The 20,480-nt window shown below is 35.8% G+C and overlaps 1 protein-coding gene across 3 annotated transcripts in view; it reads left to right on the forward strand.

Annotated features, from left to right (window-relative positions):
• SORCS2 (sortilin related VPS10 domain containing receptor 2) overlaps positions 1 to 20,480 on the forward strand; it is a 1,216,578-nt gene that overhangs the window by 951,893 nt on the left and 244,205 nt on the right. For all 3 annotated transcript variants that reach the window (XM_074229834.1, XM_074229835.1, XM_074229836.1), the window contains exon 5: positions 4,238 to 4,311. In XM_074229834.1, the coding sequence (XP_074085935.1) occupies positions 4,238 to 4,311 (74 nt within the window). The remainder of the gene's footprint in view (positions 1 to 4,237; positions 4,312 to 20,480) is intronic.

Genomic DNA, 20,480 nt, shown 5'->3' on the forward strand with positions numbered 1-20,480 from the left:
ACTTCTACTCAACAGTGTGTTGGGGTAATATTATTTATCACATCCTTTCTCATCAACTTCAACAATATATTGGACAAAGGAGGAATTTAATATTTGTTAAATTTCCATATTGAAATGGTCCTTTAGGAAAGTTTATGCATCTCCATCTGGCTCAGAACCTCAGACAGTGGCATAATTTCAGGTGCTTTTTAAGAGAATAGAGAACCCTGGAGAGAGGATACTGTTACCACAGCTCTGAAGAGATGTGTATATGTGTATATAGACATATATATATATATATATATATATATATATATATATATATATATACCTGGATTTCATGGAGGTCATAGAAATGTAGAGAAGGAGTAAGTTTCTCTGGATTATGATACTTTCCCACTAGCAGAGAGATTTACAGATGGAAGAGACTTTGGAGATCAAATTGTTCATTTTTCTCCTTTTATAGATGAGAAAACTGAGGCTTAAAGGAGGGAAATGACTTACTCCAAATCTCCTAGACATTTAGTGATGTAAACAAGTAATATTCTGATATCTTTTTGCATCATACTAATACTAGGCTGACTTCTGAGCAGGGAGAGGAAGAACTGGGGAAGAGTTCAGGAGCTCCATTTTAAGTTATGAAAAAGATTGCCCAAAGGATGTTCTTGGGGAATAGTAAATCCCAAGAAACTAAAGGCATTCTTGAACTCTTCATAGCCACCAATGCTTTGACCTAAGATCTTTGACCTGAAATCCAGAAAGATTTACATTAACTCTAATAAATTACATTACATTACATAATAAATTACATTACATTACATTACAAATTACATTAACTCAATAATTGTTTAAGTCCCTTCTTATCTCAAAATGATGACTTGTATTCCTCTGTCCTGTAAACTCTGTCAGACTTCTCACATCTCATTGCTCAAAATAGCACAAAATATAGAATCAGAAAATATGGAATTGAATCTCAGCTTATCTACTTAGTAACTTTTATTACTTTAAGCAGGATACTCAGAACCCAGAACACTGGGTTGAGAGGTAGGAAGAACTGGGTTTGAATCTTGTAGAAAATACTCATTAACTTTTAATAAGTCACTAAATCTTTTCTTCACTGATAAAAAAAGCAAATAGTAGCACCTACCTCAGCGAGTTCTTATGTCAAATGAGATAAATTATAAAGTACCTTGCACATTGTGAACTGGAATTATCATTATTGTCTTTTTGTCCCTTTGGATTTTGGTTTATCCTTCCATAAAATGAAATGTTGATATAAATCATTATTATTTCTGTGTATTACCAACAGAATTCAGCAGAAAGAATTAGAAAAAGAAATTAAATTAAAAATAGAGAATGTTGCATAAATGCAAAATTTATAAAATACAGAAATTGTAACATATTCAGGAGTATGTCTACAAAGACACATAAACTTTTAAAAATAAAACTCCAGAAAAGTCTTTACAGAAAAAAACATGTATACAAAAAACATAGAGCACCAACCCTGGAGTCAGGAGTACATGAGTTCAAATCCGGCCTCAGACACTTAATAATCACCTAGCTGTGTGGCCTTGGGCAAGCCACTTAAACCCCTTTGCCTTGCAAAAAAACAAAAAAATTCTAGATAATTTAAAAAATTATAGATAATATTAATTGTTTATGATTAAGTCATGCCAATAAAATAAAAAGTATAACACCACCCAAATTACTTTTATTTAGTATTGTATCAAGCAGACTATCGAATAATTTTGTCTAGAAAAAATAACAAAATACATTTAAAGGATCCAAAATGTCAAAAGTTTTGAAAAAAAATAAATGGGGAAAAAAAAGAAAAAAAGGAAACTTAACTATACCAGATCTTACATTATAAAATGAAGCAGTAATCATCAAAACTATTTGGCAATGTTTAGTAAAAAGAGAGATTAAACACATTTCAAAATAACACAATAGCAATGTGTTTATAAATCAAAGGCTTCAAATGAGTTTAAAAAAACTACTATTGTAAAAATAAATAAATATATGAAAACTAGCAAATTCTAGACTAATACCTCCCATAAGGGTACTAAAATACAGTGCTAAAATAAACTTCATAGATATATATATATATATATATATATATGTTATATAATGCAATCATAAACATCATAAAGTGGCAAAGCAAGAATGAATATGCATTTTGTAATTTTGGAAAGATGAATGAGGAAAGAAGTCATCAACAATAATAAGTGGGATCACAGAAGATTAAAAAGTACAATTTTTTACATAAAATTAAAAGAATGTTACACAAACAAAATCAATGCAACTAAAATTAGAAGGGAAAAAAATCCATTTGATCATTTCTCATGGCACAATAGCTGTCCATTACATTCATTTAGTTCTTTGCAGTGGCAAAGAACTACTGTGAATTTTTATATCCATGGCATACTTTTTCTTCTTTCTTTGATCCCTTTAGAAGTATAGGCCCAGTAGTGGTATTTTAGGTTCAGATTTACATGAATCGATATACAATGAAGTGAGTTTAAAAGAACAATTTATGCTAAAAATAGTATTATAAAATCAAATTACTTTGAAAGATTTAAGAACTCTGATAAACACAGTGACTAACCATACCTCCAGAGGTCCAATCCAGAAAAATATTACCCACCTCCTAACAAAGGTGAGGGGGGCGGCTAGGTGGTGTAGTGGATAAAGCACTGGCCCTGGAGTCAGGAGTACCTGGGTTCAAATCTGGTTCAAATCTGGTCTCAGACACTTAATAATTACCTAGCTGTGTGGCCTTGGACACACCACTTAACCCCATTTGCCTTGCAAAAATCCTAAAAACAAAAAAACAAAAAAACAAAGGTGAGGAATTAAATATGTAAAATGACACATATAAGTATTTGGGGGACTGACCAAAGTGGAAATTTTTTGATAGTCTATGAATATTTATTACAAAGATTTTAATTTATTTTTTCTTCTCTGGAAAAGGAAGAGGAAAAGGTAGGAGGTAGAGACAGAATACAAATGAGATTAAAACATCAAAAGAATAAAGAGAAAAAGACCAAAAAATGCTTAGTAAAAGACAGATAAATCAACAGAGAAGATCCTAAAACTAGAAAGAATAGTTAATAAAATCTCAAAGACAGTACAAAATTCTCTTAGCCAGTTCAAGTAAGTAAGTCCCTGATGAAGGACAAAGTTCTGTGGATTTTGCAAAGAAGATAGAATGAAAAGAATTCCAGAATGGTTTGAAAGAGAAATTAAATTCACAAATGCAAAAATTAAGAATAAATACAGATCAGAAACTCAAACTCAATAAAAAGATTTGAAGTTCCATTATTTGGGAAAGGGATTTTTCTTGTTCAATGTAATTCCAGCTATTCAAAAGGTCAGAACTAGAAATAATGAACAGAAATCATTGTGCTGCATCATTAGCCTTAAAGTATGAAAAACTTCTTGATAGATAGAATTATACACAAATGAAAATGGTTGTTGTGGAATGTCTTCAGATTTTCTCTCACTTGAGACTTTAAAATAAATGGTAAATTTGTCACTTTGTAGAGTAGATCCTTGGCTAGATAAAGGTCTCTACAATTCCCTTCAGCTCTAAGACTCTCTGAATAGTAATAGGGATTTAACATTTTATGTTCTAATATCTTTTTCATCTTTGACATTCCATAACTCAAAGTTTCTTCTAGCCAAGGCATTCTTTGATTCTGAGAGAAGTTATATGAGACTGTACCTTCAATGTTGCTTTTAAGTGAATCTCTGATATGAACAGATTTTGTCTCTTTCAATAAACAGCAGATTTCAGACTCTCTGTCCTCTATTTTCAATGGAAATAAAAGACTTAGGGGCAGCTAGATGGCACAATGGATAGAGCTCTGGCCCTGGAGTCAGGAGGACCTGAATGCAAATCTGGCCTCAGACACTTAATATTTGCCTAGCTATGTGACTTTGAGCAAGTAGCTTAACCCTATTACCTTAAATAAATAAAATTGTTAAAATAACTAAATAAATAATAAAAGACTTAGTTATGTGTGTATTCTGTTTAGTTGTATCTTGCTATATATACTGTATGAGGCACAGCTGAGATAATAAAAGGTTTCTTCCTCCAAGGAGTGTTCTCTCAAAAATGTTTTCAAGGGATGTGAATAGGAATATATAAATCTCAGAGGCAAATAGAAAACACTGAGGAACATAATTTTTAATTATATCAATTATAAGATTAACTTTTTTTCTTCTCTCATATGAGACTTTTTTTCTCCTCTTCAAGGTCTACTTATCAACTGATCTGGGAAAGAAATGGACTCTTCTTCAAGAACGAGTGACCAAAGACCATGTTTTCTGGTAAAATTATTTTTTTGTACAAAACTGAAATTCAAACCTCAAGTCATTAATATTTTTCTTCAGCATATTCCATTTCCCCAGTAAGGGTTCTGAAAACACTGTCAAGATTCCCTGATCTCTCATATGAACCACCTAAGAGAATAAGATGTATTTTGAAAAGTTTGGTAAAGGCTATAAAACAATTTTAAAAGATAGCTATGAGTTTTGGTTTTGGCATAATGTTATTACTTGTTTAAAATTATTTCTTGAAAAGAGGGTTTTGGTCAAGTGATGAATGAAGAGAACCCTTAGGCAATAAGGTTAGGAGTGCTAGTGATAGGAGCTAGTAATATATAAGGATTCTGAAATTCCAGATTTTCCAATTAACTCCCTTCTATCTTTTTGGAAAAAGCAATGTCAAAGCAACCAACTACAGCTATTCATGGCCTGTTGTCTTTTGGATCTATGTAATTAATGAATTTTTCTCTTGGAAGCATGTTAATTGTAAATCAGCCTTTTGGTCCTGGAAATACTCAGATACTTCAGATTTAGTGGAAAGGATATTTTTAGGGAGGATAATTAGCTGGGGTGAGGTCCCTTGGGACTGAGAGCCTCCATCTTTAGAAGCTTCTCATAGCAGAAGAGTTAGTAAGGGAGGCAGAAGTGACTAAGAACCAAAGATGGACAGTATAAGGTCAAGTCTTGCCAAAAAGGTCTCTTTATGAGATATTTATATTTATTTCTAGACTCACAAATTTGCAACTTTACAAAAAGTGATTCTGTCACCTACCTCATCATTGTAATACCCTTTGTTGTCCTCTGTGCCCAAGATCTCAGACAGGTTTCTGAATGTCCCAATTCATGAGCCTTCCATATAGACATACAAGGGAAAATAAATAGAAGCATGCAGGAGCATCCATCCAATAATACCAGACCCTTTCAGCTATGCTGGTCTGCCACAAAAAAAAAAAAAGAACCCTCTGGTCTGCTTTCTTCTTTCAAAAGATTCAACTCGGATGGCTAGATGGCTCAGTGGATAGAGCACCAGCCCTGGAGTCAGGAGTACCTGAGTTCAAATCCAGTCTCAGACACTTAATAATTATCTAGCTGTGTGGCCTTGGGCAAGTCACTTAACCCCATTGCTCTATAACTATAGTACAAGGACAAGTTTAGGGAGCATGGAACCAAAGGTCTGGATTCTCCTATTTTTTTTTACTGCCTAAAGAAACCATCAGTGTTGGAGAGATACTGATTCCCTAGTGAGAGGTTCTAGTAAAATAAAAATAAAATAAAATAAAAAAGGTACTGCCCTTTTTACTCACTTAGTTCAGCCATTCTGCCTTCCTGTGTCTCTCTCCATTCTTTGGTCTCTCTCTTTCCTTTCCCTGATTAAAATCTTTTGTCAGCAAAGTATTTGATCCATTGATTAAGACTCCTATGCCAACTACTGTTAATAGCTATAATTTTAAATTCTAAGGGGGATTCGAACTTTAATTGAAATGAAAGCTTAAAGAAGAAAGCCTCAGTGGTAGAATTTCAAGCATGAACAGGCCGGCTAAATAGATATACTGTAGAAGAACTTAAGGGCTTTCCTGGTGTTGGTGAGATCAAACTGAATGTTGTCATCTGCCTCTGTGCACGTGCCATCTTATTGGTAATTTTACTGTCTGGCTAGATTAAATTGGGCAATGTTTTCACGTGAAAGATTTTGGAGAATGCTTTCTAAAACAAATAATAGAAATATTGGTCAGATCATTACTGCACATCTCAAATTCCCATTTCATCCTTTCTCATATTCAGAATGTCAGAGCTAGAAAGGAACATGGGTATCTTCGAGAGCAATTCCCTCATTTTTCCAAGAAGTCCAGGAGAATGATATGCCCTGTCCAGGGTCATGCAGAAAATCAGTAGCAGAGCAAGAATTGAAACTTCCCATCTTTTGATTCACAACCCAATTATCTTGCTATTGTAACTCATTGCCTTTCAAAAAAGAAAGAGGATAAGACATTTCACCTGTAGGTAGGAAGACTTGGGTTCTAATATGGGCTCAGATACTTAACACTATGGAATGCTGGGCAAGTCATGTAATCTCTGTCTTAGGTTGCTCCTATGTGAATTGGAGATAATAATAGTGCCTAACTGCCATGATTATTGTGAGGAGAAAATGAGAATATTCTAAAGTACTTTCTGGACTTTAAAGTGCCATATAAATGCTTTAATTGGTTTTTGAAATTGTTATCATCATTTTAGCATGTCCCTGCTGTCCCAAGGACCTTACCATGATTACTGTCAAGAAAGACTTAGGTAATGTCCTCCATATTAAGGTTTCAACAAGACATAGTGGGGCATCATGAAAAGAACGTTGCATGATCTCTTTGCATTTCCCTTTCTACTACAGTCTGAGTTGATTTTAGGAAAGTCCCAACCTCTCTGGATCTATGTTCACCTCAACAAAATAAAAGGATTTGAATAAGATTCCTTTCAGTTCTAGTAAGTTATATTTCTGTAACTGGGCACTATGATACATAATCCGAGAGTGGAAATGGAGTCATCCCTTTTCCCAAATGCTCCAACAGTTCATCATAGACATTACTTAGCTTTTTTTAGACCTCAGATTGATGAGATTAGAGGAGAGGGTTTCTAAGTTTCATTCAAGCTATAATTCTTATAATCAGTAAGAAGAATTCTAGATTTGTATTCAGAAAAACCTTAATTTTTGAATTTCATCTCTGAACCCCACAACTTGTGTACCACAAGGAAATTCACTTGTCCTCTCTAAGTCTCAGTTACCTTATCTGTAAAATGAGAGATTTGAATTAAATAACGAGTTCTAAAGATCCTTCTAGATGTAAATGAATAGTCCTATGTCTGATAATCTAAAATGTTCCCCTTTCCAGGTATTATTTGAATTGTAGCAGGAATCAGTAAAATGTAACTTTCTTGTGGATATGACATTTTCCATTTTTAGTCTTTGCATTCCCAGGACCTAGAATAATATCCTTAATAAATATTGTCAAGTTGATCTCAGAATCAGAGCAGCCAGATAAAGGAATGAAGTGGTAATCTATAGAATTTTGGGTCAGATGAGAGACATTCAATGTCTCTCCTGCTAAGAAAGCAGGAGCTGAAATTGTGAATTTGTCTCAACAAATTGTCCCTATTAAACATAAAAACAGATTTCATAGTTGTCTAAGTTAAGATAAAATTATGACTTTCCTTAGGGAGTAACCATAAAGTCAAACACAAAATGAACTTTGGGAAACTTAGAAAATACTTTTAATTAATGTTTACTATTTCTAGTTAAATATTATCTCCTCTTAATCACATCAAATTGAGTTATTTTCTATATGGTTTATTTTTTTAGTTTCAAACAGATTTCAATAGTACAGTGAATTTCCAATTTCCACTGAGGCAATACTTTAATTCTCCTGACATCTTATAGTCTTAAAGCTATCCCTGTGGATATTAAGAAATTTAAAAAAAACTTGATTACAGATAATATAAGGCAATTGCAGAATTTGTCCTTCTTACTTAAAGTCAACCCTTTAGCCACAACCCTGGCTCACCTAATAAGCATCTTGTATTGTGACATGGAAATTGAGATGAATGTAGGAATGTCTTGCTAAAATTTTGTCTTTTATAAATTGTGACCAATTCTTAACATTCTTAAAACTTAGTATAGTGGCAGGACTTGAAAATATCATCATCATCATCATTATTATTATTTTTATTTTTATTTTTATTCTCAACCCTGTCGCATAATATCTGAGACTCTGGGCAAGACACCCAAACTCTAAGCCTCTGTTTTCTCATCTTTAGAATGCGTACTAAGAAATCTCGCAGGACCTATTGCATAGTCTGTTTGAAAATAAAGAATTTATAAACCATAATTTTTTACATAAGCATTCAATTAGTCAGCAATATATATTATATAAACCTTGAATTATTTTATGGAAATAGAAATTAGGCTATATAACAAATCTAGTAGAATATTCCTCCTTTACTTCACCGTGATGGGAGTGTGCCTCTGGGTTCTCAAATTCTGTTCCCCATGACCAAGGCAGTTTTACTAAGGTGGAAAGGTTTTGAATATGTTTGTTAGTCATTGATTATATGTCTTTGATCCAAGGACCAGTCAAATTTGCCATTGCTGAAGACATGGAAGACTCTTTTGCTTTAGCACAGAGAATGGATCATGGATCATTTGAAGTCTTATGTAAATTTAAAAATGCCTTTGATTTTAGAAGGTACTTTTCCTATCTTTTCCTCTAAGAATCTCTAGTTTCTTTTTTTTAAGGTTTTTGCAAGGCAAACAGGGTTAAGTGGCTTGCCCAAGGCCACACAGCTAGGTAATTATTAAGTGTCTGAGGCTGGATTTGAACTCAGGTACTCCTGACTCCAGGGCCAATGCTCTATTCACTAAGCCACCTAGCCACCCTGCTAGTTTATTTTAAGACTTAATTCAAAGATCTTCCACAGGAAGCTTTTCCTGGTGCCCCTCTTCCCCTCACCCAAGTTGTTAGACCTTTCTTCCCTTATGGGGTAACTATACAATGCAGACTCCTTCAGAATAGGAGCTACTTTTGTTTTTTTATTAATATTGCCAACGTTTAACATAGAGACTCACACTGACTCAGGAAATACTTAATAAATGCTGACTGGTTATTGATTGCTCTCTATAGTTACATCTACTGGTAATACTTGATATCATCATCATCAATGAATTTATATATTTTTTCTTTTTTTCACATCTTTCACCATCATTTTTATTTTAGTCCTTCTTACTAACTTTGTCTTTTGTGGCCATAAAGAAAACAAGATTTTCTGTGTCTGAGGAGCAAATATTGCTTTGATTCTGGAAGAGGTCTATAATTTCCTCAGCATCTATAGAAAGGCAAGGCAAGGGTCTAGCAGAAAGAGGGCAAAGATCCTTTTGCCTCCACAGCACTGTCACTCCCAGCCATGAGCAGCCGGGCTATCAGATTTTTTCAGCACTAGATTGATTAGCTCCCAAGAAACAGGGGTCAATGATCTCTGATTCAGACATCCCCAAGGGATTAGGGAAAAGTTTGAATATTTTGAAAGTTCCCAAAATAAGGACTAGGGTTCTGACATGAAATTGTATGAGTAAATACTCCAGGGCTTTTGATTTCATGGAAACTATGGACAAATCTTACATTTTCATGTATATTTTACATGTTTCAGAGTCAGATGTTAGGCTAGGATGATAAGTGTAGGGAGTAAGCCTGAAAACTTTTGCAATAAAAATGGAAAATAGGAAAATAGGCTTCAGACTGAGAAAAGTAATAGATCATGGGACTGTTGTCCACTGAGACTGACTACATCAGAAGTATATGTTCAGTTATGGCCACTATGCTATTGGGTTTTTTAATCTTTTTTTTTAATTTTTAAAAGCTAAATGTTTTATTAGAAATGACATTGAAATACTGTAAGTATTTTTATGTTTTTATTTTAAATAATTATTTTTTAATTTTAAATTATTATTTTTATTGTTGAATTTGGCTTTTACTTTACATTCATTTCCACATATAACCTTCCAGTTCAGTCCTTCAAGTAATAACTAGTTAGCCTCTCATTAGAGGCATTCTAGAAAATATTATGAATAAGAGAAAAGGCAAATGAGATAAACTTTGAGTTCTCTTTGATTCCATGAGGCAACTGGGATTTGAAATTATATGATGGATAATCTGCTACTGTGAGAACTGGAGAGGTTATTTATAGCAAAGTTCCAAACCGATAGATCTTATTCTTTGCAAAGGTGTTGGGGAAAGTTGCTTTTCATATGTCTTCTTATGGACCAAGCTCATTCTTCAAAATTTTGCAACTTTCAGTTTTGATTATTGAGTGGTTATCCTTTCTATTAACATCATTGTGATCATTGAGTATATTATTTTTGGGGTTTTACTCGCTATACTTTGCATCTGTCCATGGAAATATTTCCACATGCTCTGAGAGACTCCCAAAGCCTACTCACACTAACAAGACAAATCATCCCCAAAGAATAGCTGACTTCTTTTACCCCACAATTCTAATAGATCTTTAGTGAGTAAGAGATAGTAATCTAAGACTATAAATCATAAGCCCACACCAGTTTACTTAACCCCAGTGATTATCTATTCATATCAATGAACATACTGACTTAGCCCTAACCATATATTTGCTAAGGTGTTGAAGTGAAAACATTTCATATAAAATTCATTTTCCCAAAAGTCTGGGACAGACACTCCCACAAGTACATATGAAGTCCAAGGAAAAACAAGATCAAAATGAGATCACTTTGTGACAAAGAAGTCAAAGTTCCTGAAAGTACTCTGGTAGAATCCTTTTCCTCCTCCTTTTATGGGACTCTCATGAAGTTCATTGTAGAAATGATGTTGCTTCTGCGGACAACTTGCTCAGTCCTGAAATTTTATTTCTTTACTATGACTAATTTGTCCTTTGTTCCCCATGAAAACCACAGCTAGTTATTGATGTCCCAAGGGACATTGCTTGGATCAATATCAAAAATCCAAGATTCCCGGACCTTTTCGGAACTCATAAGCTTTTCCTCTGGTTAATGGTGGGAGTGAGGGGGTAGAGAAGGAGACATAGGTTTCTCTATTCCTTCTTCTCCGAAATAATTCTGTCTCTTGGATTGGAAATTCTGGTCGGACATTTAAAAGCTAAAAACTAATCTGACTTTCTCTGTTATAAAAGTTCCAGAGGAAAAGACTGAGTCTCTTCAAGAAATCCAACACATTTCTGGTGTCATGATATTTTATTATATATTATATGTATACACATATATAATATATTTTATTTATAATTAGTTTAATTAAATTTAGTTCAATATCCTTTTTTGACTGATTCAATAGATATGTTAAGTATTAGACAAGCATGTCATTTTATTAGTTACCATTTTAATGAGTGAAAATGACTTATTCCAATCTCACCCTTCTATGCTTATCTTTCTGTCTTTCTTAGTTGTTACCAATTTATTGGATATAAAGTGAAACTCCAAGGTTATTTTAACTCTCATTTCTCTTTCTCTTATTATTACTGATTTAGAATATCTTATTCATTAATCTTTAAATCTTCTTTCAGACACTTACAACCTCTGTATGATCCTGGGCAAGTCACTTTTAATCTCTGTCTGACTCAGTATCTTCAATTATAAAATAGGGAAATAAATAGCATCTACCTCCTACAGTTATGAGGATCAAATAAGCTAATGTTTGTAAAATGCTGAACACAATTCCTGACCATAGTTGACATTTGGCAAATACTTATTATGTTCCTTGTTTTGACTACTGAGAAGAGAAAATTTAATGTGAGCATGACTGTTATCCTTAATTACCTGAAGAGCTAAAGCAAGGGTTCTTGAAATGGAGTCATGAACTATTTAAAATTGTATTTTGATAGCTATATTTCAATATAATTGGTTTCTTTTGTAACATTATGTAACTTAGATTATATACTTAAAAGGATTATTCTAAAAATGAGTCTATATTGACAATCCAGATTGACAAATAGTTACATGATCAAAAAAAAGAAATTAAGAACCCTTATATGTGTGCTATCGCTCACAAATGGAATAAACTTTGTTTAGCCCTGAAAGGAAAAACTAGGAATAAAAGATAGAAATTATAAAAAAAATAGATTTTAGTTCTTTGAAGTAGAGTATTTCCTCATTCTTAGAGCTATTTAACAATGAGATAAATATAAATCAATCAATTGTTGTAATTTTTTATAGGGGTGGTTTGTGTTTATGGTAGGAGTTGAACCATAAATTACTTTTGAGAATATGTCTAGCTTAGAGAACCTAAGGTATCTTCTCTAGCTTTACCTTCTTTGTTCTATGAGGATATCACACTGAGCTTTCATCCCTGAGAACCTCAGAATTCTCTTGATGGGACAAGGAAAAGAATAGCAGGGAAGCAGCCTTTACTATACCTAACTGGAAAATAAAAATAAATTTTAACCCTCAGGAGTTCTTTTTCTGGCTTCAATGTGAATCTAAAGCCTACAAGTCTTCTTAACTTGATGTTTAATAACAAAATAAGAAAAAAATATTGTTGGAGTTGCATACACATACACACCATACACATGCACACACACACACACACACACAAACAGGAGAATGGAGACTTGGTTTTTCTGGGATTTGTTATTCTCCCTTTGACGGTCCTTTGAGTGCAGACTGCAGGATGGAGATGGGAGATGGGGGAAATTCATTAAAGTTCCCATGTCAGCCTGTCTTGAACTTCCATACATTCAACTAGGCCCCAAGCAAAAAAAAAAAAAAAAAAAAAGAGGCATTTCTCGGGCTGATGTTCCCTGTGGGGATTTTATTGTGGATGGAGCTTTCATTTAGACGTTATTAATCAAATCACATCAATAAGTATTTCATAAGCACCTTGCCCTTCGAAAGGGCCATCTCAGGGATGAAGGGAAAGCTTCATGTTTTTGTACTGGATTCCCCACCAAACTGAAAAATACCAAAAAGAAGAAAAGAAAAAGAATCAACCAAAAAAACAAAATCTCTTTCTACACAGGAAAAAAAAAGAATTCTAATACATCCTTCTTGGTCCCTCTTCACTTGCCTTCCTCTCCCTGTCCTCCTCCTTTGCCCTCCCTCTATCCCTCTCCATCTATCTCTATTTTTAACCTCTTTTTCTGTGTTTTTCTCTGTCTCTGTTTCTGTCCCTTTGCAAGATACACATAATAATGCTGGCACTTCTTACCTCTCAGGTTTCTTGTGAAGTAGGTGCCTTCCAACACAAAAAGCAACATAAAAGTCTGAACTGTTGTTATCTTTTTCTGCTTCTCTGTCTCTGCCTCTATTTCCTTTCTGCTTTTATTCTCTTATCTCTAAGCCATTCATATACATATATACATACAAATATATGGACTTCATATAGAACATACTTTCAGAATTAGATATGGATTAGATATACTCTACTGTCTTGGTGCACTTTCAGATCAATTTTGTTCTAAAACATTTCCTGGGTTTGCTGGGGAACCCCCAAATCCTATTTTTCCCAAGGAAAACATTTCATAGTACATGTATTCTGTTTCCTCTTTTCTTCATCTCATGTAGATTTCCATACTAATCATAACAAGAAAATAGTTTCTTTACCTATTATCTTCAAAGTCTAGAAGGATGACTTTCTCTGCCTCTGGAATAATATTCTTAGTCCTCCATTCTCCTTGATATGTCCCCTCCCCAGCATGTGTCTTTGTTTCAATGGAAAAATAATGGCTTTATCATTGTGGATGGAAAGCCAGGGCCAAGGAACACTGGAGCGCCTCACTGCCTTACTTGAAAGCCCATGTGGGTTATCAATCACAGGGCCTAGTCATTAATGTCGACTGTCCTGAGATTTGAGATGTCCAAGTGCCAAGTGAATTGGGGGAAGGAGGTTAGAAAGGCAGAGATATTGTGCTTTGGGATGTGAGGGGGGTGGGAGGGATAAAAAAACAGATATTTTTTCATAGAGTTGGTATCACTGAATTCTCTGTGTTACGCTATGTTGGATTCAACTGAAAGCAACAGACTGGAGCAGTGGACATTGTAATTTTTTTATATCAGAAGAGAACGGCTTATGGGATAGTTTTCCAGCCAGAAAAAAATAAAGCAACCTGCTCCCAGATGCTGATCAGGAAATTGGTGATAACTCAAACATATTATTATCTTGAGTAAATCAAATTATTTTTCCACAAGTATCTCAAATTGCCAGGAGCCATTATCCTTTAAAGCTAATCAGACTAGACTGCTTGGCAATATAATGTTAAGAAACAGAAAATCTCCCCTGTTCCAGAATGACAGTAGTAGTAGTTTTGCTATGGCCCCAGTATTGTAAGCAATAAATTAAACCATTTTTGACTGCACTTCCAAAGAGAACTTTGTCCTTGAACTGACACTACAAATTACTGAAAATCAATTTTCTGTCCAAAGCTCAGACTCATTAAAGTTTTGATAAGCTTAACACTAAGTGACTGCATTATGGGTAAGAAAGAATTTTCTCATCCTGAGGTGCCTTTGTTTGCTATTAGAGATAGAGGAGCTTTAGAGACAGTCTCAGACACAAGTCTCTCCAAATGAGTCAGGGCAAACTCTGACTGATATCCCTGGCAACCTGACCATCCCTGAATAGCCCCTCAGACACTTCCCACCCCTGAAGATATACATGCCAAGAGACACTCATGCTCATTGAAATATAACTTTCTACATAGCCTTCCTTTGCTGTAGGGGGTGTATTGTTATCTTTATTTTATAAGTGGAAAAATGGGGGTTCTGAGACAACATTTTCCCAGAGTCATAAAACTCATGTATCTGGAATATAAAACTTTGTCTTCTTATTCCAAGAATACCTTTACCCCATAAGATATTGCCTCCAGAACCCATCTCACTACTAACCTACAAGTATTATTTCTATTGTAATGTGCTACTCCACTTCAAAACTTATACACACAAAATTCACTGATTGATTCTTCAATAAGGCCAGTAGAAGCAAATCAGATCATCTTCTTCAAAAGATTCTGTTTGTCTAATTCCTTTGAGGATGGCAACTAATTTAGAACATAACTTTGACTATAATAACTCTAGTTATCATGTATTTTCTGCCTAAGGGCCTTTTCAACTGAGAAATGATAAATAACTTTTACCTTGTTTAAAATTGAATAGGATCTGGAAGATATAGAAATTATTAGTATTTAAGAGGTTTTCTGCATGGTGGTGGAAAAATACTACTCTAAAAAGACTGGAATACAAATTCTTATCTCAATAGATGGGCAACCTTATCAAATCTCCATTTCCCTGTACCTCATTTTACTGCTTAGTTAAAAAGGGCCAATAATATTTGTAACATCTTCTACTTCACCAAGGAAAATGCTTCACAATCCTTAATTCTTAATGCTTAATTAATATTAATAATCATTAATCCATAATCTAGATATACTGAGCTATTGCTATGATAAATGATTCCTATCAATCTGGTCCTGGAGTAGTTTTTCATCAGTTTGTTTATTTATAGATCTATAATTTAATTTGCTTCCATACACTTCATGTTTTTGCAAAATTTCCTCCAAAAAAACAACTTTGTAAAATTGACAGTAAACAGTGTAAAACTGTTAACCCCATTTTTACAGATTCAGAAACTGATGCTCAGAGGATTTGATGGAAAGCCTTGTGAGATAATGTAAAGCTGAGAATTATATCTTTGTAAATCTAACTTGTAAGATCATACCTCATTTATGTTAATATACTTTTCCCTTAATTATCTATTAAAGTATTATTCTTTACCCTGGGTTTCATTTAGGCTAATAACCAATTGAACATGGTCAAGTCATTCACTTTCCTTGGACCCAAATCTTCTCATCTGTATAAGGAGGATTTTTGAACTAGCTGATCTTAAATGTCCTAAAATGCTGAGTTCTATGTGTTGAGAGTTTTATCACCTCTATCTACCCATATTTTGTGTTGAAGAATCTCTTCCAACGCTAAAATTGTGTGCTTAATGTTCTCTTTTAGTTCTGACATTCAGTGAGACCATTTCTACTTATCTACACTTCTGTGTTCTAAAGCCCAGTATCCCTGATTGGGTGCTAGAAGCTTTTTAAAAAAAAAAAGAAATGAAATGCTCTTCCAGAGTGCCCTGAACCATTCATTAGAGAATTGGGGAAGGAAGGAAATATCTCAGTGTGATGACTGGTGATCAGTTTGCAGATATCCTGCTTGGAGTTTTTTACAGAGAATAAATTTCACCTTGAAATTTGAAGCTATTTGCCTATTGGTCAAAATAATTGATGTTTCTGTTCCATATTTTGAAATCTAAATTAATTACAGGGGATTTTTTATCCTCCTCTCAATATGTATCATGTCTTCTCTTTTAGAGGAAATTGTGCTGGAATTACAATTTGCTAATTCTCACTCACATTAGTTCATTCTTGTTAAGGAAAGAAACCAATGCTTGGTAGAGCAGCTCCTGGAAAAACTAGATAGCAGTGATATTGTGCTTAAGGATTGGTCTAAAACAAAGATTTCCTGAGGAAATGGCAGCATCTCAGTTTTAGATGGATGTGTCAGAAGATGTTTTCGTGTCTCACTGAAAAGCAGGGTGATGTCATGGAAAAGGCAGTGAACATAACATCAGAAGGTATCTCTGGTTCTGTTACCATTCACCCAGGCTTTCCATAAGATTACCCAACTCAATCTCCCCACACCTTCACTCCCCACTATCCATAATAAGAACTATGACATTCAATTTTCCTCCAACTTTCCATCTCATCTTAAACAAATACTTTGTCAAAATTCTCTTTAATTACTCTATAAAAACTTATCTGGGGGGTAGAGCCAAGATGGCAACAAGAAGGGTTCGAGTCTTAGGAGCTCTCTGATAAAACTCATAAACTAAAGACTCTAACTAAACTTTCGAGAGACAGAACCCACAAAGGGACCCAGGGAGGCAGTTCTCCTACTCAAGGTAACCTGGAAAACAGCAGAAAGGCTCTGCTCCCCGGGGTCGGGGTCGGAGGGGCGGCCTGCCAGAGGGGTGGCCCTCCATAGCGAAAGAACTTCAGCCTCCCTGAGGCAGCCCCAGGGCGCTGGGAGCCGGGGCTCACAGCAGCGGGGGAGTCCCCTGAGCTGCACATGCACCCCAGGGAGCACCGAGCACAAAGTGGGGAAACAGCAGGGGACCTCTGCCAGAGCAAGCACGTGGAGCCCAGCCATCAGGGCACACAGCAAGCAGCTTGGTCTTTCCCCAGCCCAGACCCTGAAACAGAAGCAGGTGGAGCCAGTAAGCAGGAGCCCCCAGGGCATGAGCCCATTGAGCTGAGGGAGGGGAGTGAAGAGAGAGAGACTGCCCAGCTCTGTCCTCTGCCCCTGGAACAGGACTCTGGGGCTCTGACCACATTCAGATCCTGATCCCAGTCTAGGCCCCTCCATAGAACAACAGGGCCCCCCCCCACCTCGGCCCCATGGCAGGGGGGGGGGCACTTATGGTCATTCACAGACCAGGAGGGAGGACAGAGCCTCACACACTGAGACCCTTGTGGGAGTGCCCCAAAAGCTCAGGAAGTACCCCAAAACCAGGACCAGGCTGGGAAAATGAGCAAGCAGAGAAATAAGAGGAAGACTATTGAGAAATACTTTGCAAATGAGCCCAAGAAGGATCAAAATACTCAGTCTCAAGATGAGGAAGCACAAGCTCCTGCATCTAAAGACACCAAGAAAAACAGAAATTGGGCTCAGGCTATGACAGAGCTCAAAAAAGACTTTGAAAATCAAATGAGGGAGTTGGAAGAAAAACTGGGAAAAGAAATGAGAGAGATGCAGGAAAAACATGAAAATGAAGTCAGCAGCTTAGTCAAGGAAATCCAAAAAAATGCTGAAGAAAACAGCATGCTAAAAACCAGCTTAGGTCAAATGGATAAAACAGTTCAAAAAAGTTATTGAGGAGAAAAATGCTTTAAAAAGCAAAATTGGCCAGATGGAAAAAGAGATAAGAAAACTCTCTGAGGAAAACAAATCCTTCAGACAAAGAATAGAATTCAGGGAGATTGATGAATTTACCAGAAATCAGGACTCAATACTTCAAAACCAAAAAAATGAAAAATTAGAAGAAAATGTGAAATATCTCATTGAAAAAACAACTGATATGGAAAACAGACTTAAGAAAGATAATTTAAAAATTATTGGAATACATGAAAGTCATGATCAGGAAAAGAGCCTTGACATCATTTTCAAAGAATTACTACCACCGATCCCCCAGAGAAAGAGATCCCAAAAAATCAACCCCTAGGAATATTATAGCCGAGTTCCAGAACTCCCAAGTCAAAGAGAAAATATTACAAGCAGCCAGAAGGACACAGTTCAAATATCATGGAGCTGCAGTCAGGATCACACAGGACTAAGCAGCAACTACATTGGAAGCTCGTAGGACTTGGAATACAATATACCAGAAGGCAAAAGAGCCTAGAATGCAGCCAAGAATGAACTACCCAGTAAGGCTGAATGTCCTCTTCCAGGGAAAAAGATGGACTTTCAATGAAGCAGGGGAATTTCAAATGTTCCTTTTGGAATGGCCAGAACTAAACAGAAGGTTTGATCTTCAGATACAGGACTCAGGTGAAGCATGGAGATTGGAGGAGAGGGGGGGAAATATGAGGGACTTAATGAGGATGAACTGCATGTGTTCCTGCATAGAAAAATGACACTGATAATACTCATATGAACCTTCTCAGTTAATAGAGCAGGTAGAGGGAGCTTTTATAGTTGAAGCACAGGAGAAAGCTGAATTCGAAGATAAAATATGGTGTAAAAATGGAGTCAATAGAAAAAAGGGAAATGGAATGGGAGAAAGAAAAAGGAGAGGGGGAATAGTCCAAGATATTTCACATAATAAGATTTTTTTTATTACAATGAGCTGTTGCAATGATATGGAAGGGGGGAGGCAAGGGGGAATGAGGGAACCTTTGCTCTCATCAGAGATGGCTAGGAGAGAAAACAGCAAATATACTCAATGGGGCATAGACATCTGGAGTAAGAAGGAGGGGGGAGCAGGGGGAAGGGGTGGGGATGTGAGTAAAGGAGGAGAGGATGGACCATGGGGGGAAAGTGGTCAGATATAACACATTTTCTTTCTTACTTCTTGCAAGGGGCTGGGATTGGATGGCCTACCCAGGACCATAGGGCCAGGTGGATTCTGGGCCTAAGGGGTGGTATGGGTGCTCAGGGCTTCTTGGCCCCAGGACCAGGGATCTATCTGCTGTGCCACTCAGTGACCCTACAGCAGAGTCAGAGTGAAGGAGAGAGAAAATACAGTACATGGTAGTGGAGAAATAAGAAAGGAGGGAGTTGCGATCCGCAATGGCAATGTTGGAAAAATATGGAAGTAACTTTTATGATGGACTTATCATAAAGAGTGTGATCCACCCCTGACAGAGTTGGTGGTGTTGGAACAAAGACTGAAGCACATTTTTTGTTATTATTATTTGGGGGAGGGTGCAAGGCAAGTGGGGCTGGGTGGCCTGCCTGGGGCTACATAGCAGTGTGATCTTTGGGTGTCTGGGGCCGGATTTGGACCCAGGTGCTCCTGGCTCAAGGGCCAATGCTCTGTCTGCCACCCAGCCACCCCTACTATTATTACTATTTTATTTTATTTGGGGTCTTTTTTTTTCTTCTTTTTGTTTTTTGCAGCACAGTGGGGATTGGGTGGCTTGCATGTCACACGGCTGGGTGATTGTTGGGTTTACGAGGCTGGATATGGGCTCTTTTGGGCTCCGGTGCTCGTGGCTCCAGGACTGGTGCTTCGTCCATTGCGCCACCTGGCCATACCTACAATTATTACTATCATTTTTTTTATTTTAATTTTTTCTCTCTCCTTTACTTTTTTCGCCCAAGCAAGTCTATCTATATTCATGGGGGGGTGGGGTATTTTGTAAACAAGAATATTTTATTAATGTAAAAAAAAACATTTGTACAAAATGAGAATAAAAAATAAATTAAAAAAAAGACTTATTTGATATCCCCAGGCAAAAGTCATCTTAATCACTTTACATCCTTTATATGAGATCAAACAAGACTCAGAGAGATAAAGTGATTTATCCATGATCACAAAACTAATGAGTCTCAGAGTCAGGATTTGAACCTGATTCTCTTGCTGGCATTTTTTTTAACACTTTCCACCCTGATTTCTCTTGTAATAATGATCACTCAAATTTTTATTGCATTGAATTTCTAAGATTGGCAGTGAAATTCCATAAGCAAGAATCAAGATCTTCATTTTTAGATAAAGAAACAGACATATTAGTGATTTTCTCAGGATTACAAAGTGACATAGCAGGCTTGAAATTCTGGACTCTTCTATTACTCTAACCAAAGTGAACTACGCGACTTACCCAGTGCTTTCTATGTTCACTCTAGAGGAACTAGAATGACTTTTATCACCCCAGGCTTTTCTAGTCAAAATTCCAACCAACTTTAAAGACCTAGATCAAGCATCTCAGGAAATATTCTGTGATTGCCCCAGCTTTAGAACTCAAATAGCAGCTATGTATGATAATTATTTAATATATTTTATTTTCCTTATCTGATTTAAAGCTATCCATGGACAAGGACCATGATAGTATTATATTTTATTTTAAATTTATGGAATAAAACAAGCATTTTCATACCATAGTAATAA

Source organism: Macrotis lagotis, chromosome 3 (assembly GCF_037893015.1).
Source record: "Macrotis lagotis isolate mMagLag1 chromosome 3, bilby.v1.9.chrom.fasta, whole genome shotgun sequence".
In the NCBI taxonomy this organism is placed as follows: Eukaryota; Metazoa; Chordata; class Mammalia; order Peramelemorphia; family Peramelidae; genus Macrotis; species Macrotis lagotis.